The 26,435-nt window shown below is 42.6% G+C and overlaps 1 protein-coding gene and 1 long non-coding RNA gene across 2 annotated transcripts in view; both read left to right on the top strand.

Moving 5' to 3' along the window:
• The window catches only part of LOC137046659 (uncharacterized), a 541,808-nt gene that overhangs the window by 357,478 nt on the left and 157,895 nt on the right, over positions 1-26,435 (top strand). The window lies entirely within an intron of this gene.
• Positions 1-26,435, top strand: part of unc5da (unc-5 netrin receptor Da) — a 293,559-nt gene that overhangs the window by 237,613 nt on the left and 29,511 nt on the right. Inside the window, exons 10-11 of the mRNA XM_067423231.1 lie at positions 3,219-3,623; positions 19,032-19,116. Coding sequence (XP_067279332.1) covers positions 3,219-3,623; positions 19,032-19,116 — 490 coding nt within the window. The remainder of the gene's footprint in view (positions 1-3,218; positions 3,624-19,031; positions 19,117-26,435) is intronic.

Here is a 26,435-nt window from a genome sequence, read left to right as displayed (position 1 = left end):
ACTCAAAGTTTTAATTTCAATAAACTCACAGTTTTAAGGCAACCAGTTTACTTACTTTTTTAAGTTAAACCAACAAAAACCAACCAAAATTTTTTACAGTGTACCCATCTTCAAAATATCATCTTTTCTGTTCAGCAGAAGAAGGACATTCATGGTTTGAAGGTGAGTAAATTATAACAGAATGTTCTTCTTCTGGGTGAACTACCCTCCTTTTTACTGACCATTTACTAAAAGAGAAAGAAAAATAATTCTTTTAGACCTTATTCCCTTAGACCCTTTGTTTTCCATTTACCTCGGTGAGAGGAAAGATTGATGCCTTGACAAAAAGATGATTTTTGTTCTCCCCCTTCTACAAACTTCTTGCAGAACATTCTCTCACTTTACTCTTGCGTCTCTGCTCTAAACCAGAGCTAGAGGGAGTTAGTTGATTTACTTTCCATGTCTCTCTTCTCCGCTCCTTTGGCCCATCTGACGCCCCCAGAAAAAGAGATTGATGTTGATGGAGGGGTGCAGAGAGCAGAGCACTAGTTCTCTCTTGCTTGTCTGTTCAGTAATAGGGCCTGTTCGCAGTGCTATCACTCTCCTCGGCCCACTAAACACCACCATCACTACAGACACGCAAACACACATGCGTATCACCAGATGTCTCGACAGGAAGTTTCAAAGTGCTCGTTGAGGAGCTAAACACAGTGAGGTAATAGATGCAACAGTGTACCCATCAAGTGTTTAAAAACATCAATGAAATGATGTAGGGATAAAATTTGAAAAAGGGATAGATGGATGCAGGGCGCGTAGGAACGATCTAAAAAGTGGGGGGAGATACATTATAAACCATATCAGTCGGGCTCATGAATATTAATAAGTTGACATAACGGTTGCAATAACTGCTTTGCTGAAAAGCAATAATGGATGGATGAATGGAAATTAATTAAAACGTGCTTGTTGATGCAGTTCACTTTAAACACATCTGAAATATTTGCCCAGAGATCTCATCACTATGGAAATCTTGACTCATTCTCTGATGCTACCACTCCACAAAACTGTTGAAATATCATTGCAATAACGATGTTGCCTAGGCGACAGATATTTGACAGCGCTGCCAATACACGTACAGCAGCGAAACTACTTTGATAGACACTCATATCAAGCAAGACAACTGTTGTCATGGAGCTCGGAACCTTTAGCCTTGTGCGACAACTCGCACACATTTAGATTTTGAATAGATCTGCCAAAGGAGAGGTTTCAAGTGCAAGCCGTAGTCTATCCTCCTGGGCTTCAGTCCAATCTGCGAAAGAGAAAATGAGTCCCTCTCACACCTCTTTTCGCCACCTCTCTTAGGGAAGTGCTCTCGTTCAGCCATTGCTTTTCGATGAATAAAACAGATTGAGGGGTGTCTGTGTGAGTGTGATGCGTTTTCGTGATCTGTCAAAGCTCTCAGCAGAGCTCATAATGAAACAAGTGGGATCACTTCACACTGATGTAACAGCTGCTTCTAATAATCGAAAGATTGTTGTTCCATTTGTCTTGATAGTTCAGTTTGAAAACTGGAGACATTCAGTTCCATCATAATTCATCGTTTTAAGAGATGTTTTTTGACTCAGTTTTATGCTAAGAGTTTTATAAGGGCTACACATCAAGGTTTGGCTGGTTACCATGATCCGGTGAGACCCTGCTGGTAGACCACCCACCATCTGGAAAGCACTGAAAGCATCTGTCTCTTCTTGAAAAATAGTGTGTGTGTGTGTGTGTGTGTGCGTGCATGTGTGTGTGTATAATTATCAACATAAATTATTAATATTTCACTACTGTTTAAAAAAAAATACTAATTATATATATTTACACGCACACAGAGAAAAAGGTTGCAACAAGTCTACTATGATTGGCTCACGATTTAAAAATAATAATAGTGAAATAATAATAATATACCGGTATGTTGATAACTACAAACATTATACAGGTGCTGGTCATATAATTAGAATATTATCAAAAAGTTGAGATTTTTAAGATTTTTTTTCATTAATTCCATTCACAAAAAAGTGAAACATGTACATTATATTTATTCATTACATACAGACTGATATATTTCAAATGTTTATTTCTTTTATGTACACTCTAAAAAATGCTGGGTTGTTTTAACCCAATGTTGGGTCAAATATGGACTAACCCAGCAATTGGGCTGTTTTAATCCTGCGGTTGGGTTAAATATTTGCTTAAGACAACCCAATCGCTGGGTTAACTTAAAACAACCCAATTGCTGGGTTAGTCCATATTTGACCCAACATTGGGTTTTTTTTTTTACCAGAATTTTTTAGAGTGTATGCAAGACAACTAAGGAAATATAATTGTGTGTGTAATGAATGAATATAATATACAAGTTTTACTTTTTGAATAGAATTAGTGAAATTAATCAACGTTTTGATGATATTCTAATTATATGACCAGCACCTCTATGTGATATATTATATATAGAGTACCAATGACAAGTTTAAAAAGTCTCTTATACTTATCAAGCCTAAATGTGACATACATTAATTATAGTGAAATATTATTGCAGTTTAAAATAATATAATGGTTTTCTATTTTAATATACCTAAAAATATAATTGATGTCTGTGATGCAAAGCTGATTTTTCATCAGTCATTACTCCAGTCTCACATGATCCTTCAGAAATCACTCTAATATACTGATTTGATACTCCGTTATTATTAATGTTGGGAGCAGTTGTTCTACTTAATATATTTTTTAGGATTCAATGATAACTAAAAAGTTAAAAAGAACATGTATTCAAAATAGAAACCTTTATTAACAATATACATTTTTACTATATCTCTTTTTATCAATTTAACACATACTTTTACAAAGTATTCATTTAAAAAAAAAAAAAATACTAATCCCAAATTTTTGAACGATAGTCTATATTCTTACAAAATAATTATATTTCAAATAAATGCTCATCTTTCTTTTCTTTTTTTTCTTCTTTTTATACAATTTAGTCATTTTGTTATTTTTCTTCTCCCAGCATTTAATGAGACTTTTTTTTTTACAATTCCACACACATAGTACAAATCTTAAAAATAAGTTAATCAGAAGATGTGTACCCAAGTCATTCATTCTATGTATGAATTGCATTTTATTGTATATTTAAATGGCTTAAAAGATCCAGATGGAAACAAATGATCATCATGTCATTCACTAGTCTGCCATACTTTGTGTTCCAGGAAACCCTCTGTTAATGAACTCCTCCATGCAGCCAGACCTGACCGTGTCACGGACCTACACCAGCCCCATCTGTTTCCCTGACTCCATGGAGAAGGAACTCATCCCTGAACCTGCACTTTTTGACCCCCTCCCTGACCTCAAGGTCAAAGTTCATAGCTCTTTTATGGTGTCTCTTGGTGTGTCAGAGAGGGCAGAGTATCATGCAAAAGCTCCTTCCCAAACCTTTCCCCGCGGCGTGGTGCAGGAGATAGGAAGTGGAGGGGGCACGCTGGGTGGAAGGGGGAAGAATCAGCTTGCACCTGTTCAGCCAATGCTTATCTCTAGTATGACAACTGAAAAGCGGCCACTCAGGACCAGTGGGGTGTTCGGGCATGCTGGAGGACGACTGGTGGTGCCCAACGCAGGTGTGTAAATATGTTTGCACTTTAGTGCATGGTGTAGAAAAATGAATGAAGCAAGAGACACTCAAACATGGAGAGAGAAAAAAAGTGAATAAGGAAGAGGCTAGTTTCAGTCCACTGCCCACATATTAGAAATGTAGATAGCTTTCAAATCATCAGGTAGAATTTCAATTGAATTGTTCATTTGAAAAAGTACATCTGAATTTTTAAGGAAAATGTTGTCCTGTTTTTTGTTGTTGTTTTTTAAACCATGTTATTTCCCTTGATTAATGTTTTGGGGTAAATTAGAGCATTCTGAAAGACGTTAGCATCCTTTATGTTCCCTTAAGTTTGACATTAACTTTTAGCTCACCTGCCACTGTGGCTAGTGGTTTTCCACTATTTACTAGCCATTCATATTTTCACTGGCCACAATTTTGACATAGATACCATGGAGTAAAATGGCCATATAGATATTTTTAATATTGTCTCATAATGGCAGCAGGACTATTAGGCTACTGTCACTGGACCTGACTCGCCAAGACTGACATTATTTTATGTGTATTTAACTGTTTAAGTGCAATGAGCAGTGAAAACTAACTCAATGTAGTACTGAGAGGAGGCTTTATGTGTCAGATAAATGAAAGATATGTATAAAAATGTTAATTTTTTTCGGCAAAACTACATTGCATGTAGTTTGTTATTTCAGATGTCTTTTTTTAAAAAAAGACAACAATTGAGAAAATGTATATTTTATATAAAATTCAAACAGCCAAAGTGGCAAGCAGGAGTGACTGCCTATATACGGTGGCTCAGTAGTCCACAACCCAATATAAATGCAAACATAAGTTCCCTTTCAGTCGGTCACGTTCGACGTACGTCAGAACTGAACCGACGAATGGGATCTTACTTTAGAGACCAATCCTACTTCGAGCATCTAACAACGAGCCAATGAAATTTGGCATGCGATCACGCATTCCACGCTCCGCCCCGCAGCGCGGGTATAAATAGGAAGTGGAATGGTAGATCAGCGCTTTCTACTTCGGAGCCGAACAGTTTCATTTGCTGTTTCTACGAAGAGCTTTCTGACTACGAGTCAAATTCCTGTGAACGAGAGTTTGCCAGTGCGGGTGATACGGCGCGTCAGCGAGAGACCGTCCACATCAGTGACTGAGTGTACAAAGAGCTGTTGGTTCGCTGAGCGTTTCCTTACATTACACTACATTACAGTTGGTTCGCTGGGCGCTACACACATATCACTGAGAGCTCACGCAGGCTTGCACTATCGAACTGCGTGGAGCCGCGGTCATCTCCCTGAGTGCTTCAGCACTAAAAGAGCAACTTCCATTCACAAAAGAGCAACACGGTTTGACCCTGCGTCTTTTTCAAGATGTCATTCAAGCCGTGTGTTTCTGGGTGCGGTCGATTTCTGTCTCCGCTTGACGGACACGTTCGTTGTCTCTCGTGTCTGGGCGCACAGCACGCTGAGGCTGCGTTCGTGGATGAGACATGTTCCCATTGCGGGAATATGTCCATTGCAGTGTTGCGGTCCCGTCTCCAATACCTCAGAAGAGGTGGAACGCCATCGTCCATCCCCCGATCTAGTGGTCCTCCAGCTGCAAAGCAGAGGGCTACTACTTTGGCTGATGACCTTGGTGGGGACCTGAGGGTGTCGGTCAGGGTAAACCCGACGGGTCTCACGGCTCCTCGGGCCCCTCCCCCCTCCACTGTACCGGTGGAGCTTCCGGAAGGGCGCGCTGACCTCCCACGTGGAGCGCCAGTCGTCTCTTTTGGGGCTCCAGCGGAGGACCAGATGTCGGTTGCTGCATCGGGGGATGAGCTAATGGGTTCCGAGGATGAAGACTCGGCTGCGTTGCCCCCTTCGGGTGTGACAGCGTTGCCCGAGTCTGACCCGGAACTTACGGCTATGCTTGCCTGGGCCGCCGCAAGTGTCGGGCTTGAGTGGAACCCTCCACCACGTCCCGAACCTTCGCGGCTGGATGATTGGTTTCTCGGGACGGGTCGCGCTGGTTCTCAGCGTCCCGCCCCGGTGCCTTTCTTCCCGGAAGTGCATCAGGAGCTCACGAAGTCCTGGGTAGCGCCGTACAGCGTACGCCAGCGATCGACTGACTCCTCCATCCTCACCACCCTCGATGGTGGTGCAGCTAAGGGTTACGAGGGGATCCCTCCAGTCGAGCGGTCGGTTGCGATGCACCTGTGTCCTAAGACCGCTGCGGACTGGAGGCACGCCCCGCGTCTCCCCTCCCGGGCGTGTAAGTTCTCGTCCGGCTTGACGGGCAAGGCTTACTCAGCCTGCGGAGAAGCTGCATCAGCTTTGCATGCCATGGCGCTCCTGCAGGTCCACCAGGCCAAAGCGCTCATGGAACTGCACGAGGGTGGTTCCGACCAGGCAGTTATGCAGGAACTGAGAGCCGCGACGGACCTCGCCCTCCGGGCGACGAAAGTCACGGCCCGCTCCCTGGGTCGGGCGATGTCCACCTTGGTGGTCCAGGAACGCCACCTGTGGCTGAACCTGACAGACATGCGGGATTCGGACAAGGTTCGGTTTCTAAACGCCCCTGTCTGTCAGGCCGGCCTCTTCGGCGACGCCATCGAGGACTTTGCCCAGCAGTTCTCGGTGGCCAAGAAGCAGACGGAGGCCATCAAAAACATCCTGCCCCGGCGGCCCGCTGCTGCCTCCACCCAGCCGCCCGGGGCAGCCCCCCAGTCTGCTCGTCGCCGAGGGCGTCCTCCAGCGTCCGCCTCCGCCCCTGCCAAGCCCAAGCAGCAGCCTCCACCCGCGAAGCAGGGCGCCGGACGCAAGGGGGCCGCCCAACCCGTCCAAGGGCCCGCCAAACCTGCCGGCAAGCGTAAGGGGAAGCGGCCCTGAGACGGGCAGCCCAGGGAGAAGAGGAGCTGCTCTGAGGGAGATGATGTCCGCATCCCTCCCACCCCCCCGGAGGAGGACCGGGGGGGCAACACTGGTCACAACATCTCTGCCGCTGGCTCTCCGGAGTCCAGCGGTACCCACATTTTAAGAGCAGTTTCCTCTCTCTCTGGGCCCCAAGAGGGTCAGGTTGGCAGTGTGCGACGCCCACGGGCCTTGTCACTCCTTTCCTACCCTCCCGTCGCCAGGGGGCAGTTGTGTGGGCCTCGAGGACGCCCCCGGGCCTTCTCACCCACACACTTCCTCTCTCGTGAGCACTCAGTCAACACTCCGGGCCGCCCACGGGCCTCCCGGGTCGGGGCTGAGTGCTTCACTTTCCTGCCTCCGGGCAGTGGGCAGCAGAGTGGGCTCAGAGGACGTCCCCGGGCCTTCTCACCCACTCTCTGTCCAAACCAGGAGTGCTCAGGCAACACTACGGGCCGCCTCCGGGCCTCCCGAGTCGGGCCAGAGTACTCCGCTTCGCTGCCCCACCCCGGGCACGTCTGTGGTGCCGTTGGTCCCGCTTGTACGGTCTCTGGGGGCCTGGCTAGGTCTCCCCAGGCCGTCTCGCTGGCTCATCCGTACCATCAGACTCGGCTACGCGATTCAGTTCGCACGCCGGCCACCCAAGTACAAGGGCATCCTCTTCACCTCCGTGCGAAGCAGCGATGCTCAAGTCTTGCGGTCAGAGATCGAGGTCCTACTGGCGAAGGACGCGATCGAGCCGGTTCCTCCAGCCGATATAAAGACGGGGTTTTACAGCCCCTACTTCATTGTGCCCAAGAAAGGGGGTGGGTTACGGCCAATCCTGGACCTGCGAGTTCTGAATCGGGCCCTGCACAAGCTCCCGTTCAGGATGTTGACGCAGAAACGCATTTTCCAATGCATCCGTCCCCAGGATTGGTTTGCAGCGATCGACCTGAAGGACGCGTACTTCCATGTGTCTATTCTCCCTCGACACAGACCGTTCCTACGCTTTGCGTTCGAGGGGAAAGCATATCAGTACAAGGTCCTGCCCTTCGGGCTGTCCCTGTCGCCCCGCGTCTTTACGAAGGTCGCGGAGGCAGCCATTGTTCCACTCAGAGAACGCGGCGTTCGGATTCTCAACTACCTCGACGATTGGCTGATCCTAGCCCAGTCGAAGGACCAGTTGTGCGAACACAGGGACCTGGTGCTCAGTCACCTCAGCCAGTTGGGCCTTCGGGTCAACCGAGAGAAGAGCAAACTCTGTCCCACACAGAGGATCTCTTACCTCGGTATGGAGCTGGACTCGGTCAACCGGACGGCGCGCCTCACCGAGGAGCGAGTCCAGTCGGTGTGAACTGCTTGAATATGTTCAAGAGCAGGACAGCGGTCCCACTGAAATTCTTTCAGAGGCTCCTGGGGCATATGGCATCTGCAGCCGCGGTCACGCCGCTCGGATTGCTTCATATGAGACCGCTTCAATGCTGGCTCAATGGCCGAGTCCCGAGGTGGGCGTGGCAGAGCGGTCAGTACCGGGTCCCAGTGACTCCTTACTGCCGCCAAACCTTCAGCCCGTGGTCCAGCACTTCGTTTCTCCGGGCCGGGGTGCCCCTAGAACAAGTGTCCAGGCATGCTGTGCTATTCACGGATGCCTCCACCACAGGCTGGGGGGCCACGTACAACGGGCATGCAGTTGCTGGTCTGTGGACGGGGCCGCAATTGCATTGGCATATCAATTGCCTCGAGTTACTGGCAGTACATCTGGCACTCCGCCGCCTCAAGGGGCCGCTGCGTGGCAAGCATGTACTGGTCCGTACGGACAGCACCACGGCCGTTGCGTACATCAACCGTCAGGGTGGTCTACGCTCCCGTCGTCTGCTCCAACTCGCCCGCCACCTCCTCCTGTGGAGTCAGAAGCAGCTGAGGTCGCTTCGGGCCATTCATGTCCCTGGTGTGCTGAACCAGACAGCCGACGAGCTCTCTCGTCAGCCGACACCTCCGGGAGAGTGGCGACTCCACCCCCAGGCGGTCCAGCTGATATGGGACCAGTTCGGAGCCGCACAGGTCGACCTGTTTGCCTCTCCGGACTCGACCCATTGCCAGTGGTACTATTCCCTGACCGGGGGTACCCTCGGCACAGATGCACTGGCGCACAGCTGGCCCCGGGACCTACGCAAGTATGCGTTTCCCCCAGTGAGCCTTCTTGCACAGACTCTGTGCAAGGTCAGGGAGGACGAGGAGCAGGTCTTGTTAGTTGCGCCGTATTGGCCCAACCGGACCTGGTTCCCAGAACTCACACTCCTCGCGACAGCCCCTCCTTGGCCGATTCCCCTGAGGAAGGACCTTCTTTCTCAGGGACGGGGCACGCTATGGCACCCGCGTCCAGACCTCTGGAATCTTCATGTCTGGTCCCTGGACGGGACGCGGAGGTTCTAGATGGACTACCACAAGCTGTCGTAGATACCATCGCTTCAGCTAGAGCCCCCTCTACGAGGCGCCTCTATGCTCTGAAGTGGAACCTGTTCGTTGAGTGGTGCGCTTCCCGCCGGGAAGACCCCCGAAGGTGTTCGATCAGTGTCGTGCTTTCCTTCCTGCAAGGTGGGTTGGAGAGAAGGCTGTCTCCCTCCACCCTCAAGGTATATGCTGCAGCAATAGCAGCGTACCATGATGTAGTAGAAGGTAAGTCCGTGGGGAAGCACGACCTAATCGTCAGGTTCCTCAGAGGTGCGAGGAGACTAAATCCTCCTCGTCCATCCTCGATACCCTCTTGGGACTTAGCTCTAGTGCTCCGAGCACTTCAGAGCCCTCCCTTCGAGCCCTTGGCGTCTTGTGAGTTGAAAATCTTGTCAATGAAGACAGTGCTCCTGACGGCATTGGCCTCGATCAAGAGGGTAGGGGACCTGCATGCACTTTCGGTCAACGAATCGTGCCTAGAGTTCGGGCCAGGTAACTCTCACGTCGTCCTGAGACCCCGGCCCGGATATGTGCCCAAGGTTCCTACCACTCCCTTCCGGGATCAGGTGGTGAACCTGCAAGCGCTGCCTTCGGAGGAGGCAGACCCAGCCCTGGCTTTGCTGTGTCCGGTCCGCGCTCTTCGCGCTTACGTTGACCGGACCCAAAGCCTTCGGACCTCAGAGCAACTCTTCGTCTGTTACGGAGGCCAGCAGAAGGGAAAGGCTGTCTCCAAGCAGAGGTTAGCCCACTGGATAGTGGATGCTATAGTCTTGGCCTACCAGTCCCAAGACGTGCCTTGCCCGTTCGGGGTAAGAGCTCACTCCACTCGGAGTGTTGCTTCTTCCTGGGCGCTGGCTCAAGGCGCCTCGCTGACAGACATATGTAGAGCTGCGGGCTGGGCGACACCTAACACGTTTGCTAGATTCTATAGCTTACGTGTAGAGCCGGTATCTTCCCGCATCCTCGCCCCCAGGGGCCAGGAGCGCTAAGTGCCCGTTCTAAGTGTCGGCTTGCGAAACGCCACTCCCGCCCTCTGGGCCGGATACGTGCGTCTATTGTCTCCAGTTGTGTTCCCCGGGAAACCGGCTAACCCTGTCGAGCTCCTCCGTCACCCCTCCGGTGTCAGACGTTGCGGACCGTCTGACGCCAGGCCTGCACCCGTATGCTTGTGAAACGTGGCTGTAGGCTGGGTTCCATATGTAGCGGTTCCCTCACGGCAACCCCATATGTGTATTCTTCCACGGTATCAGCTACCCTTCGGGCTAGCCCCGTGTCTTTCCCTCGACAGAGCCCGCTCTGTCGTCTCTGGGCGTGTTCTTTCCCCCCTTCAATCAGGCTGGAACCACCCCAGAGACTGCCATATGTTGCACTACCCTGCCAGGTTAGTCCTTATGTGTACTCTGCCACCTCTCCTTCCCTGAAGGACGTGGCCCCGCAGCGTACCCTCTCTCTCAAGAACGAGGTAGGCACGCTTTCCCAGCGTTATCCAATAGTCATTCTGAGTGGGTCTTGCAGAAACAGCAGTGACTGTACTCCCTGCTTGGAGCCCTGACTTCCGTACCATACTAGACGGTGCAGTGCGCTCAAGCAGGACGCTGGAAGGGCCAGCATCCTGGCGTTTTCCATAGGGATCCCATTCGTCGGTTCAGTTCTGACGTACGTCGAACGTGACCGACTGAAAGGGAACGTCTCGGTTACGTATGTAACCCTCGTTCCCTGAAGGAGGGAACGGAGACGTACGTCCCGTCGCCAGATGCTGTGCTTCCGCTGGGAGTCCGGTCACCTTTCGGCTCCTCAGCAGAAAAAGCGCTGATCTACCATTCCACTTCCTATTTATACCCGCGCTGCGGGGCGGAGCGTGGAATGCGTGATCGCATGCCAAATTTCATTGGCTCGTTGTTAGATGCTCGAAGTAGGATTGGTCTCTAAAGTAAGATCCCATTCGTCGGTTCAGTTCTGACGTACGTCTCCGTTCCCTCCTTCAGGGAACGAGGGTTACATACGTAACCGAGACGTTCACAACACAAAGAATTCAAGCCACGGCACAATGGAAATGCTCCCAACCACTAGGGGGCTCTGTAGTGCGGTAAAGTTTACACTGTTCTAAAGAGTCTGCAATTTTACAAAGATATCAATACCACAATTCTTTTTAACAGAATGTAGGCTAACCATTGTTTATCAACTTTAAATATTAATTCAAAATCACCTACATGCATTATAGCTGCATATTTAAGAATGCATTGACCTTCTACCATAGCGCTAGCCTAGAAATCTAGACGCACCCTAGCGGCAGCAAATCTAATCTGCCGCGAGTGTCGTCTAGCAACTCTCAATACACTTCTGAGCTGTAAACGGCAAACTCTGGTCGGGCCAATCACATTGTGTATATTTTGATTGGACAGAAGATTTGATGAGAGAAGTCTGCGGTGATGTCAAAAATCAGTGATCCATTTTAATGGAACTGAGAGACTGTAGTTTTTGAATGCTTATATCTCCTAAATGCAAATTTTTTTGTCATTGTTTTGGAACACACCAGCTTATTCCTAACCTTAAGGCTAACATAGTCATACTAAAAGCTAAAAACATTCAATTTTGATTTCAGGGGGCCTTTAAAATTACTTTTAACATTTAAAAACGAACATGTTAAAAACAACAGCTTGATTGTATCAGTAAACCTGACTCCGTAATGCACAACACTGGAATTTCAACATTTGAAAACAAAAAGTAATTTTAATTCATACAAATTATGTTTCAACCACTTGGAATTGGCGGACATTTCCTTAGGCATCAGCAGAGCTGGACAGTAACGGAGTACATTTAGTTGAGTAGAGTACTTAAGTACAATTTTGAGGGATCTGTACTTTACTCGAGTATCATTTTTGGAACTCATGACTTTACTTAAGTACATTTGAGAGGCAAATATTGTACTCTTTACTCAGCTACATTTCTATCCATAACAGTAAGTTCCCATTACTACTTCAAAAACAAAAACAAAATTCCCAGAAACCCTCAATTTGTTGTTTCCCTCTCAAACGTGATCGGATTGTGCAGGTGCCACTGATAGGGACAGCCTATCAGCAATCAGCTTCAGCTTTCTGCCAAAGTCAACTCCAGAGTCAGATTTAGATAAGAGATAAAACCATGGACAAAACAACGGATGAAGATCCTCCTGGGACCCAGAAAAAAAAAGTTTTTTGAATTTTGTATTTTTTCATGTCATTAGATTGTTTAGAGCATAAGAAACAAATGGACAGATTATTTTTTTTGTAAAATTATATTATATTCATATTTTATGATATGTCCTCTGTAGTTGACACCAGGACTCAGTTGTTAAAATTTTTTAATGAAATGAAATTGCATGTATAGGCAAAAACAATGGGATTTATTTTTAATTCACGAATACATTTTTAAGTTTCAGGATTTTTTTTTAAACAAACTTTTTTTAAAGATGATTCTGAGCTATGTTATAAAAGATATAACTGAATGCTTTGATATACCATCTTACTTTATGCAATATGTGGGTAAAATGGCCATACTTGGATTTTCCCATTCAATACAATGTATCGGTATATTGCATCTAATTTGCATATTATTGTGTTCTTGGTGCAACATGTAATGAAAAAAAGAAGTGTAATAAGGGGAGTAATAATTGGCAACATTTTCATAATTATATGTAATATTTCATAGGAATATTGATATGTAATTTATTTTTCTATTTACTTGTTGTGTCTCCAAAATGCCTTATAAACTTGATTTATGTCCCGGTGTCCTCTACAGTGGACATTTATGAAATCAACGCCCTGTTTTGTAACAAAGAGTCATATTTAGATTAGAAACCCCATAGCATTTTCCTGAGATGTTGATTTATAACAAACAATTAGAAAATTAATCAGATTTAAATTATAATTACAAAATATGATCATATTTCCATAAGAGTGCTAAACATTTAAGTCAGCCATTTTTAAAGACCAAGAAGTTGTTGTTGTCCTGGTGACACCTCCAAACATTTGGTATCTTTGCAAAGCCCTGAATGTGCTCTATAAAGGACATCCTGACTCTAAACTGTGACGTGTGTGATGTCACAGAAACTCACTAAAATATAATGTCCACTACAGTGGACAAAAGTCTATTACTGGGTCCCAGGAGGAGATGCAGCAGGTCCATCCTGGGAATGTGCTAAACCCGTGATGTTCTTAAGTATGCGGTGTGTTTAACACAGTCAGGTTCAAATGTGCGAGCAAAAAATCCATTAAAACTCTAGCAGAGGTTTGTCAGAGTGTTGCCATTTCGCTATTGCCTTGTGGGCAAGTGAGAAATGTTAAATAAAGCAACATGGTAAAAAGATGAAAATGACTTGATTTTATTTTAATTCCTTTTACATTCTCCAAGACATTAAAGCTACACTGTGTAACTTTTTTAGTTTATTCTTAGCTAAAATCACTTAGTTCTTTCAAATATATGTGTGCTCATTAATGTATATTTATTTCTTTCAAGTAATAATGCATTCTCGTAATTTTATAATATACCATTGAAAATACATACGTGTTGAGGGTTCGGATGGCGGTCACCATGTTGCTCCTCCATCTTAAAAGTACATTTGCCAAAGAGGGACATACCCGTAAATTCAAGCTTCGCTTTTCGCGTTTTTACACTCGATGGCACCGTGTCGAATGTGAAGAGGAGGATTGCTTGAGGCTGCTATATGATGATGGAGGATCACTCTTAAGCCCCTTTCACACTGCACGTCGGACCCGCAATATTCCCGGAACATTGCCGGGTCGCCTTCTGTGTGAAAGCAACCACGTTCCAGAATTGATTACCGAATTCGACCCGGGTCGGGGACCTAGTAACTTTGCGGGATATGTATCAGAGTCACCAAGGAAGCGGAAAATAGAATTAAGACGGCAACGCGACAGGCAAATCGACAAGACAAAAGTAAATATTGGAGTGGCCTTTCCAAGATGGAAAGAGCTCATGAGGAGCAACGATTTTAAAAAGAACGCCGACATTTCCTCCTTTCTTCTCGACAGGTAATATTAATTCAGCCTATTTGTGTATATTGGAAGTGTTATTGTTGCTTGGCTAATTATATCATGGTGTGCTGAGCATAACACTAGAACGACGTCTAGGATAGTTTTCCTCGCGTCAATGATGAAAAAGTATTGTTTACCTTATAACATAAATCCGTGTTCTATGACGGATAACATGAGATTAATATTTTAATTGCATTATAATTTGTTTGCCTTACGCTAGTGATGTCGTACAATATACAGAATAACGATAGCACTGATAAAAGTTCCTTTACTAAGATTAGCTTGCATTCGTCTGGAACCTGATAGCTGATGTTAGCAATGAAATGGTAAAAAATAACGAAAACTTAAAACTATTATTCATTTTACATAGATTAATTTGATCATAGATCATTTGGTAAATTAAATAACTGCAAATTATAATAGTTTTCAAAAATTAGCTCATCACTTGAGTTGAAGCAACACTCACTAAGCGCGTTTCCATTACCCTTCAAATTGCGCATATTGAAATTGCGAATTGAAAATACGCCCAATGGAAACGCGGCAATTTCGCAAAAACTCCCATATATCGCAAAAAAGTTTTTACGCTCTCATGAGGTGGTTTTTCAGGCAATTCGAAAAAGGACATTTTCGCGAAACTGCAATGGAATCGTTTTTTTCGCATTTACATGTCACCTGTTGCTGTGACGCATTGCTGCAACATAGGGCCTATATATTTTATTTTCCACTCAATTGTGTCGTAATAACAAGATAATGTAGTTAAAAGGACATAGATTTTCTCCTAATAAGGACTACAGGCTATATATACTGTAATTAAGACATATATTCAAGAAATGTATTAAAACAGAAAGAGCCAGCCTGTATTTTCAGCCTTACACAAAGGCAGAGGAAACAGGCCAGTTACGCACGTCAATCCATTCCAGACGATCTTAGTTTGCTTCTTATCTAATAAACAGGCATTTAATTGATGAAACATCGATCAAAATAAAAATACAATTTATACAAAACTAAATGTATTTTTTAAGAAAGACTTTCTAGAAAATAAAACTCGAAGTGATCAAAATCATGTGACTCCCCAGGTCTCAAACATATTGCGATTCTTACTCATGCTGCTCACTTTTTATAACCAACATATACATTAAAATAATAATATTACAGGCTAATGTTTAGGCCTATACGCAGCCTATTTAGTTTCGTAGTTAGGCTATGTTTTCTTTAACCCACGGCCGATAAAAGCGCCGACGTTCTCATTTTTCCTTCTTCCTTTAAGAGAGATGAAACAATTTACAATACTCTTGTCATTTTTAGCTATACAAATGAGTTCAAGACATAATTATATACTATAAACTGTCTATTTTTATTTGTGGACTCGGGGAACTAATTATTTTGCATGCACTCACTCCAAACGCGGTCTCCATTTCAAAAAAAATATTTTGTTTATTAAATGCCAATTTTTTCTTTTCCAAAGCATTTCTAAATTCAGTTCAAATGCCAATCAAACGAAATATCTAGCCAAAATAACGAAAGTGGTGAAAATAAAAATAAAACATTTGAGTTAACATGCAAATTCAAACATTTCGCTCTTCTCTAGCTATATGCGTCAACCTGCCGTGCTTAAAAGGCGATCATTCTTTACAGATGATGTTTCGGTTTGGAGAGAAGACGAGATGGAGTTCTTTATTAAACTCATAAAAGACAATATAGGATTACAGTAATACTGGATTCTAAACACAGAAATGCTACATTATCATGAAGACCTTGAAGCAGATCTGACACACACACACACACACACACCTCATATCCGTGCCGCTTCAGTAACCTAAGAGGCTTTCCTTGCCATTAATGCTTGGATAACACATATGTCTCCTTCCAATAAAAATAATGGCTAGTGTGATGGATGGGATGTACAAACCTACCAAGTGCCATCATTTTGGACTGACCTATCACGAGAGGAAAGTAATATGTTTTAGTCGCATAACTGCAGCTATGGAAACGCTGTCATTTCGCAACAGTTTTTTATCGACATTTAAGAAATATCGCAAAAGTTTTTCGCAAATCTGTAATGGAAACGCAGCTACTGAAGAGGTCGAACTGGAACCCATGACTAAATCGGCCACCGTAGGAGTTGAAACGAAATTGAAATTGAGAGGAGCAGAAACTATTATTCACTGGATGGTCATATACCTTTTCACCACTAGATGAGGGAAAATATCACACAGTGTAGCTTTAACATTTTTCATAACTCCATGTAGGACGTTTCTGTACATAAATGTAAGCACTGTGGCAATAGTAATGCAATATTTAGAAAATGTTACTTTTGATACTCAAGTACTTTTAAAACAAGTACTTTTACTTAAAGGTGCACTATGAAACTTTCCGTCCACTGGAGGGCGCCTATTCAAAACAAAGGCGTAGTTTGATGAAGCCAAGTTTGAGTGCAGCATCTTGGGACATGTGGTCTTCACCTCACACCCGATGGAAAATAGGACACGGGCAGAAATCATGTTGATGGATGCGGTTATTAAAGTTACTGTAGTGTAAAGCAGGGCAGGACCGAGTGTTGTGGAGCTGAGCACGGCCGCTGGAGCGATTGTTATACAAACACCCGCCTCCGAACACCAGGACTTTTATTATGACGGGACGGGGCGGGACACGGTCTCCGGGCATGCGCACTATTTCCGCTTTTCATGAGTATAAGGTAAAGCAGCTCTGTTAATCAAATTAGATACATTTAAAGGTCCCGTTCTTTGCGATTCCATCTTTCAAATTTTAGTTAGTGTGTAATGTTGCTGTTAGAGCATAAATAATACCTGTAAAATTATAAAGCTCAAAGTTCAATGCCAAGCGAGTTATTTTATTTAACAGAAGTTCCCTTTCAAAGCCTACAGTGAACGGCCGGTTTGGACTACACCCCTGCACTTCCTTCAGGAATGACGTCAGTAGAGCCGTTTCTTGCCTAACCCTCCGCCCACAAGAACATGCAAAATAGGGGGCGTGGTCTTGTTGCTCTCCCACGTGGAGAAGAGCGCGCATTCAGCGCTTGCATCTCCCTGTTATGGTAAGAGGCGGGATCTTTCCGGGCAAAGTGCGCTAAGCTGCTGTCCAATCACAACACGGGAAGCGCTGGCCCAATCAGAACTCGTTACGTTTTTCTGAAGGAGGGACTTCATAGAACAAGGAAATCATCAGGCCGTTTTTAGGACAGAGAAAACAGCGCTTTACAGATAAGTAAATTGTGTGAAAAATACAGTTTTTTTTACACGCGAAACATGAACTCACATGTTATATTGCACACTGTAAACATAATCAAAGCTTCGAAAACTTGCGAAGAACGGGACCTTTAAGTGTGTTTAAAATGATGTTATGACGTTAATGTGCTGCTGTGACATGTTCACACTGCGAAGAGTAAAGCGCTTCTGCCCAAGGGTAACGCAGATATGGTGCGATTGACAAGTGACTCCCTGAAACGCTATGCTGACACGCCCCGGGTCCTTAGTTAAAATAGCAATTTTCTCACAATGTACAAATAGTTGGAAACATTGGGGATATTGTAAGAACTCAACTGAACAAAATATAAAATACTGGCCTAGGGGTTTTTGGATATTATACTGAAAAAAAATACTACATAGTGCACATAGTAGACATCTGACTGTAGTACTTTTACTTGTACTTAAGTAATATTTAGCAAGGGGTATCTGTACTTTTACTCAAGTAAGTTAATCAAGCTCTGTCCGCCTTTGGGCATCATGCACGGCATGGTAGTGGGTAAATTATTCTCGAGTATAAATATGCAGCTATAATGCACGTAGGTGATTATGAATTGATGTTTCATGTCGATATACCATTGCAAACTTCGATTATAGTGTTTATATATGTGTAAGACTGCCGAATCTATAGAACAATGGCAAGGAAAACTAACTCCACCTCACTCCGAGAGCCTCCTAGTGGTCGGGAGCATTTCCGTTGTGCTGTGGCTTATTTCTTTGTGTTGTGGCAAGCCCGATCTCATGAAAATGCGTATAAATAGTACAAGTGCAATCTCAAATCATCTAAAAATGAATTTTGCCATGCATATGGTACGCGTTTTTTCACGTGGACATGATACGCACTTTATGGCGTATTATATGTATGAACCCCCCACCCCACCATCCTAAACCTACCCAAGAACGTGTCATATGCACGCAAAAAACTGCGTAGCATTTGCACACCAAAACTCATTTTGCCATATCAATTCCATGATATATATATATATATATATATATATATATATATATATATACAGCCTTCCTTTTTTTGTCTTTTACTCTCACATGCCGTACATCCAGTGGCTGTGCTGTGTGTTAAAGAGGCTGTGCACACAGCACCCAGCGGCTGAGAGAGGGGGCAACTGACAGAGGCAGAGAGACCAGCAGGGCGGAATTGATTTAGGAATCTCTAGGGTCCATCTCTCTCTCTCTCTCTCTCTCTCTCTCTCTCTCTCTCTCTCTCTCTCTCTCTCTCTCTCTCTCTCTCTCTCTCTCTCTCTCTCTCTCTCTCTCTCTCTCTCTCTCTCTCTCTCTCTCTCTCTCCCTTGCTCTTTTCCACCTCTGATCCTGTCACATGCTGTAAAGAGTCTTGACAGGCTGGCAGAAGTGTGTGAGAAAGGTTAGAGGCTAGTGCATCTGTTGAAGCGTGCTGGAGTTTTCACTTAGGCTTTTTTTTAAAGACCTTTACAGCCAAATAGCGACTCTAACAACTCTACAGGTGCCTTGTCACTTCACGAGGTGTAGGCTCATGTGTGCTGTGCACAGTCCTTCGTAAGGGAGGTTTTGAATCGATTTTTAAGACATTTTGTCAAGCACGAGTCCCACAAGAAAAATGTTCTGCCGTTTCACTATTCCAGGCTTGCATCAAACTATTCGTCCCACTGAAAGGGCTTCTGGGAAATTAAGGGTGTCTCCAAAAGAGTAACTTTGTTTGTTCTAGTTTAGCATCCAAGTCCCATTCCGTCATGCTGCCGGATCATATAAATTGTTTGGCTTTGTGTGTGGTGCGTGTGCGTCTCTTATCTTTTGCTAGGTGTGAGTTTGCTGGTGCCTCATGGTGCGATTGAAGAGGACACAACCTGGGAACTGTACATGAGCATTACCCAGCAGGACTCCAGGTAATATATCCATGACACTGACACACAAAATCGAGACTGTATTCAACTCGCTCTTGTGCTCTGTTACAAAACCTAGAAAGCTGCCTACGGAAAGAGAATTTTGGAGCATTATAGGCCCGATGCGGAGGCTTATCCAGCTTAATTACGCTGCCTTTATGCTGATAACAAATTTTTGCCTAATTCTAAGGCTTTTTGTGGAGATTTGCAACAAACTTTTGGTGAAATACACCCAAGACGGCAACCAAATCCTTATCAATCATTCAAGAAGTGTCAATGATTAAAAAAACATTATTTTACTAAAATCAATGACCGTCAAGGCCCCGATATACTTCTAACTAACTGTTGTGACATAAATTTGAACAAAATATGGCCGAAACAAAGTTATTTGGGATTTTTTTTCTGGAGTTCGAAACAGCAGCCAGAATACACTTTTCAGGAAAAGTTCACTCTGGCTGGTAAGCAACTTCAAACTACCACTGGTCTTTTTCCATATTTAATACTGTAAAAAGAACTTTTCCATGAGTATATCAGGGCCTTTAGGGTGCCTCCTTAGAAAACAGCTACCGTAGGCAGTAGTCCAGCGAGCAGCTTGCATTTAAAAGATGCCTAATAGCCGCCCAAACACAGCCCTGACGTCTAAGCTAAAACAAGGCCAAATTTGGGCTGTCAGTGAGAATTTAATAGAAGTCTAACCGTAGCCCACGAATAGACTGGTCATTTCTAGATATACTGACATGACAAAACATATAAAACCAAACACTTTGCTTACATGATGGAATGTAATACATTGCAAGTTATTTTGGCAAAACCGCATTCAGCGTTATTTGGTTTAGAAGTGTGGTACTCATAGATGGACTATGCTGGGTCTATAGTTAACCTAGATGTGAAATGACATCTGTTACTTGCTGGAAAGCAACAAGGCAGCTCACTGGGTTGTGAAACTGAGCTCTGCTTTTGCACACAGAATGCTGATTTGGTGCTTATGAGGCAGGTGGACACTAGCGTTGCTGTTCACCTTGCAAAAAATAGTTGTCTATCCAGAAACATATTGTTTGATAAAGCTGGATGTTCAAGGTGGTTATGGTAGTTAAGAAGTCTCTCCAGCATCCAAAAAATGCTGCTGTTATCAGTTAGCAATTTTATTTTTATTCCCATTTCTGTACATACATTTTCCTTTCTTACCCTTAGTCTCGCTTCCCCGAATCCAACAATCAGTCAGACTCGCTTTCTGCTGAAAGCCGGCGTTATTTTTCAGGGACGACAGCAGGCCTGTATATTGAAGGTGCATAAAAGGGTGTACTTTCATAGCTTTAGTATGCTGGGCCTGTGTACGAGAGTGGTTTAACACATGCAAGTTCAGCAGGTTATCTGCCAGCTGTGCCATCCTGTCGCAACAAGGGGAAAAAAGATGGTGACTACAACAATGGCACTGTACTTGACCTGAGACCAGCACTGTAGACGTCACACCACGGTGTAAGCATGCTAAGTCAGTGGTACTCAACCTTTTTGACTCCAAGGCTATTGTCCACAAACATTTTCGATTGAAATGATTTAATTTTATGTATAAAAGACGTTTTAGGAACTGAATGTTCTTCAGGGTACACTGTTCTTCATGATTTACAGAATTAAAAGATAAGGGTTTTTCCATAGTCGTCAGGTATAATCATCAAAATGAAAAGAAATACACATTTGAAATATATCAGTCTGTGTGTAATAATTAATGAATTAATATATTATACAAGTTTCACTTTTTGAATGGAATTAGTGAAATAAATCACCTTTTTGATAATATTCTAATTACATGACCAGCACATATGTTTTCTGAAAAATAATATTGTTTCTTATTGAAATCTTGTTTCTTGTTTCCATCCCAGACAGAATTACGATTATTTTTCTCACCCCATTGGGAGATAATTTTGCTTGTTTTAAGCAAAAACTCAATTTTTATATTTTTTCCCCAGAAAACAAGAAAAAAATATATCTTATGTCATTTTACTTATCTTGTAAATGCATCTTGATTTAAGAATATTTACATATTTGGACTGGAAACAAGTGGACCCCGGACACCTGGTGAGAACAACTGTGCTACTTTGCTGCAAAAATAGTTCTCAGGTCTCAGGTCAAGTACATTACTTATTATTATTTATATTACTAATTATTTATATTAGAATTATTTACTCAAGTACATTATCTCTAATCTCTAACTTCTAATCTGCGTTTGCAAGCTGTTTCAGTTGAACACATTTTATCAAGTACAGTGAACTTCTTCAAATATCCCCTGCCGAGTGTGTAGGGATCCTATGTAGTGATGCTTTAAAACGTAGCACAGCTTGTGTTTCCAGCGTGGAAATCTCCCAAAATGCCACTTGCTTTGTATTGTTGAGCTGCTTAACTCTGGGATTAACCCTTCAAAAATGATGAGCAAATTTCAACTAGCAAGGATTTAAAACTAAAGTTGTACAACTCACTAATGTCACCTCGAGTCAGAGGGAGGACACATTCTCTTTGCTCCCAATCCTCAGTCCCAGTCGTAGGCTTGCTGGGTTTGATAGAGATCAAGGGTCATGAGTGTTCAGAGACTCTTCGGTGCTCAAAGATGAAAACCTCAATCTCAGCAAGTCCGCAGATGAAGGTACCTGCTAGCGTCCGATAAGCTCAGAGCTGTTTGCTTCCCCATCTCCCACCCGACGCACCAACACCACCGCCGCGCAGCTAACCGTCAGTCAAATGCTAGCTGCTCAGCCCAACCGTCAGTCAAAGCCTATCTTTTGACAGTTGCGGTGAGTGGCAGGGGAAAAAATTCAATCCACGACACTGCAATCTGACCACAAAGCATCTACAGAAGGTGGAGGGAGGGGGTTTAGAAGAAGAGAGAAGCAGAAATCAATCTGCAGAACCTCCTAAATTTAGCCGCACGATCTCCAGAGTCCTCATAACAGCGGCTATAGAGAGCAGAGTCATGAAAAAGGATCAATCAGAGACTCATTTTATTTGTTCACAGTGATAGGATTGAGTTTGCTCAGACCTCTGGGCTATTTGCAGAGCTTAAAGCTGTCCTGTACGCTTCCCTGTGGATTCACATGGACATCACACAGAACATTTGTATTACTAGGAAATGATTCACACTGTGTTAATGAAAGCAGACTTGGTTTTTTTTGCCTTGTTTTTTGTTGTTGTTGTTGTTTTAGTTTTTTGTTATCCTGGCGGATATTAAACTTGTAAATCAATAGGTGATGTATCTCCTTGTTATTAGCACTGCATCTCTGGCTTCTTATATTAAATGAAGCTTGGGAAATGAATAATGGCAGGACCCAAGCACACTTTTGACTTTCACTTTTGGCTAGACTGCACTATTTAAAGGCTGTTTACACTTACAGGAATTTACAGCGACAAAGCAATGGCGACAGTGTGTGTCCAAGTCAACTTTCTTTTTCTTTTCTTTTTTTAATAAACAGAAGACTGACTGTAGTTTAGTGTAGACATGATGGTAAAGTCCGTATAGACGGTACATAATAATAAAAATAATAATAATAATAATAACAATGATGATAATAAACAGTTTGTTGTTTAATATTTTTGTAGAAACCATGACAAAAAAATTTGGGGTGACAAATTTAAAGAGAGAGAGAAAGACATTTATGCTTTAACTCTGCATTATTTTTGGCTAAATGGGTCAAAAAGTGAGAGTAAAGACAATAATGTTACAAAAGGTTTATATTTCATATAAATGGTGTTCTTTTGACCTGTCTATTAATCAAAGAATCCTGAAGAAAATGTATGAAACAGTTTTCAGCTTTAATAATAATAACTGTTATTAATAACTGAGAACCAATAATTAATAACTGAGCAACAACTGAGCGTAATGTAAAGTGCAATACAAATAAAATAAAATAACTTTTTTTCTCTCTCTCTCTCTGAGAAACTTCTTTTCTGATATTGCTCCACTATTTTTCGGCGAAGCATTGGGGGAATTGGTGATCCTCTGCCCATCTTGACTTCTGAGAGACTCTGAGAGGCTCTTTTTATATCCAATCCTGTTGCCAGTTGACCTAATCAGTTGTAAATTGGTCCTCCAGCTGTTTCTTATATGTCCATTTAACTTCTCCGGCCTCTTATTGCTACCTGTCCCAACTTTTTTGGAATGTGTAGCTCTCATGAAATCCAAAATGAGCCAATATTTGCCATGACATTTCAAAATGTCTGACTTTCTATATTCTATTGTGAATAAAATATAAGTTTATGAGATTTGTAAATTATTGCATTCCTTTTTTATTCACAATTTGTACAGTGTCCCAACTTTTTTGGAATCGGGTTAGTAATTGGTGTTAAAAAAGACATTTGAAAAATATTAAAACAGAAAGCAGTTCTTTTAAATTGTAATAATATTGTAAAAAGAATATGATTTTACTGTATTTTTATCACATAAATATAACATTGGAGAGCATTAGAGACTTCTTTCAACAACAACAAAAAAAATCTTAAAATGTTTGATCGGCAGTGTATGGCAATTAATGCCCTTAATCATTGATTGTTCAACTTTGCTGATATGATATACTGTATGTTCTCCTTCAGAATGAGTTTTAGCTGAAAGGAAACACAATCCTTGTCAGAATGTAATGAGCTGCAATATTTATAAAAAGTTGACCATATAAATATCATTAGGGCATCCAGCTGCATGAACAGCTTCTAGCGACCAGCAATACAGCCTGATGGGGGAACACTTTATTCTGATGATCCACTTTAGGCATTCTATAACTTTCCAAGAATGTCAACTAACTCACATTAGAGTACTAGTCATAGACTGGTAGTAGACCCTGTAGTCATAAAGATACAGTCAGTAGAATGTCTGTCGGGGGAGCATCAAAATAAACTGTTAGCAGATATTAAGCAGACAGTCTAATACTACTACTCTAATGACTGCTAGTTACAAAGTACTTATTATTAGCAGAATGTCTAAAGTGGACCATCAAAATAAGTGTTGCCTCCCGATGACCTCCCATGTCAAAATTGCCGTACACATGAACAGGGGTTTATACTTCCCTTAGCTTATACAGTGTGATCCATGAGGGATAATTGTTCATATTGATCAGGCCATAATGCCTGTGGCACAAAATGCAATGGAGATGCTTGATGTAGTGGTTTGCAGGGAGCAGTTTTGGTTTTAAATTAGTTGAAGTCTTGGTCTCTGAGCTTGTGTGTGCACAAGGAGGTGAAAGGTGAGAGAATCACAATCAGAGAGGCGTTGTGTATCATTTGGTCTATTGTTGTGTATGATGGTGCCGTAGTTTAGATAACACATGAACAAAGACCACATGACCTTTAGAAAATTCAGCATAAAACATGCTTGTGTAATGATTATTTTTCTTTTTAATGAAGTAAGCAAGTCATTTAAATAGCTTAATGCATGGTCATTATATAGAAAAGAGTAGCTTTTTTTAAAAATAACTACTAATTATTTTGATAACTCTTCCACAAAGGAAAAGGTAACATGAGTTTGGATAGGGGTGGATAGATGATTACTGGATTTTTATCTGCAAACGTGAATGGATTGACCAAATTTATAGACATGAATGTGTGATTTCTGATGAAGTGTTATTTTAGTGCCACTGATATATTATTATAGTTTGTAGTATTATTTAGTTTTTTTAGTCTTTATAGCTTTTATTATTTTATTACTTTTATTATAGAGTTAATTTAGTACATTAAACTAAATTGAAATGAGAAATGTTGTCTTGGCAGCTGGCTAAAATTAAAAAAAGTAATTAGTTTTATTTCAGTTAATGTTATATGTTAAATGCTAACTCTGCTTCCAATTAAATCACTTTAGAGAACACTTTTTTAAACTGTTATTTAAGACAACTTTTTCTGCATTCAGAATCCACATCTGCTTTTGATCGCAATGAGGTCTCCACATCATTTTAATGAATAAGTCTGTTTTGTTTGAAAGGCATGTGGGGGGCATCCACAGATTCAATCAATATAGATGCCCCTTCAACTGTTTTCCATTTGTTTACCGCTGTTCCTGATTATTTCAGCAAATATGAGACATTTTATTCCATGTGATGTGCATTTTATGTGACTGAATGTGTTTCTAGTGTTTGCCAGAGTTGCATTAAACGACTGTAAATGTCAAGTAACGCACGCTCTCCTCTCCAGAATGACAAAACAAGCTTAGCTGCTTCATCTGCGTTAATTGCTTTTATTTTAGACACAAAAGAGTTTGGATGCAATGCCAATAAATGGAGGAAGTTGAGAGGGAACGGGTAATTACTCAATATAAATAAATCAACATGTAAACAAACAGTGCAGATGGAGTGAGACAGCGATTAGAAGGTTGTTAAGTGACTGGCCTGTTGGTACGATACAGTGTCGAACTAATTGGACGGCTGTCTCAGCCTGCCACCTGCTTAGAATGAAAAATGGCGCCAGTTGTAAAAATAAACATTTACGTTCATCAGAAGCATCATTACTAGTGAGCTGTTGTCAAAATCCATTACTTTAAAGGGATAATTCACCCAAAATAATATGTATTCATCATTGAAGCACCCTTGTGTTGGCCCAAACCTTTCTTCTGTGGAACATAGAAGTGTTTTTTGCCCATACAGTGAAAGTCAATGGTTACAAAAACTATTTGGTTACCAATATTCTTGTTGTATTCATTGCAACAACAACAACAACAAAAAAATGCTTTTCTTACTTAGTATTTGTCTTGTTTCCAGTTTAAATATCTAAAATGCTTAAATGAAGAAGCTTATATTAGAAGTTAAAAGACTATACATTTTACTTAAAACAAGCAAAATGATCTGCCAATGGGGTAAGAAAAATCGGTCCCACTTTATATTAGGTGGTCTTAACTACTATGTACTTACATAAAACATATGTACAATGTACTTGTTCATACTGTATTGTAAAATGTTGGCTTTATTTTGCTGATATTGAGGTGGGATACGGGTAAAGTTAGGGACATGTGTGGTGGTATGGGTACATTTTTAGGGTAGGGTTAGGGTACGTTTTCAGGGGAGTTACACTATAAGGGAAGTCACAAACAATATTATTTTCTCACCCCATTGGCAGATCCTTTTGCTTGTTTTAAACAAAAGCTCACTTTATTTTGAAGAAAGCTAACTTCCTTAAGAAAAAATATCGGTAACACTTTACAATAAGGTTGTATTAGTTAAAGGGTTACTTCAGCAATTAGCATATGCCTTTCTATCATTAGAAACCCTGGAGTATATTCAAATGATCGTCAATTTGTGTCATCGGAGCAATTTTTGGCCAGAGGCTCAAGACCACAGATAGCAGAGGGAGCTATTTTCACA

This window comes from Pseudorasbora parva, chromosome 18, assembly GCF_024679245.1.
Source record: "Pseudorasbora parva isolate DD20220531a chromosome 18, ASM2467924v1, whole genome shotgun sequence".
Classification (NCBI taxonomy): Eukaryota; Metazoa; Chordata; class Actinopteri; order Cypriniformes; family Gobionidae; genus Pseudorasbora; species Pseudorasbora parva.
Note: the sequence above shows the minus strand (reverse complement) of the source record. Positions and strands in the feature narration are given on the sequence as shown.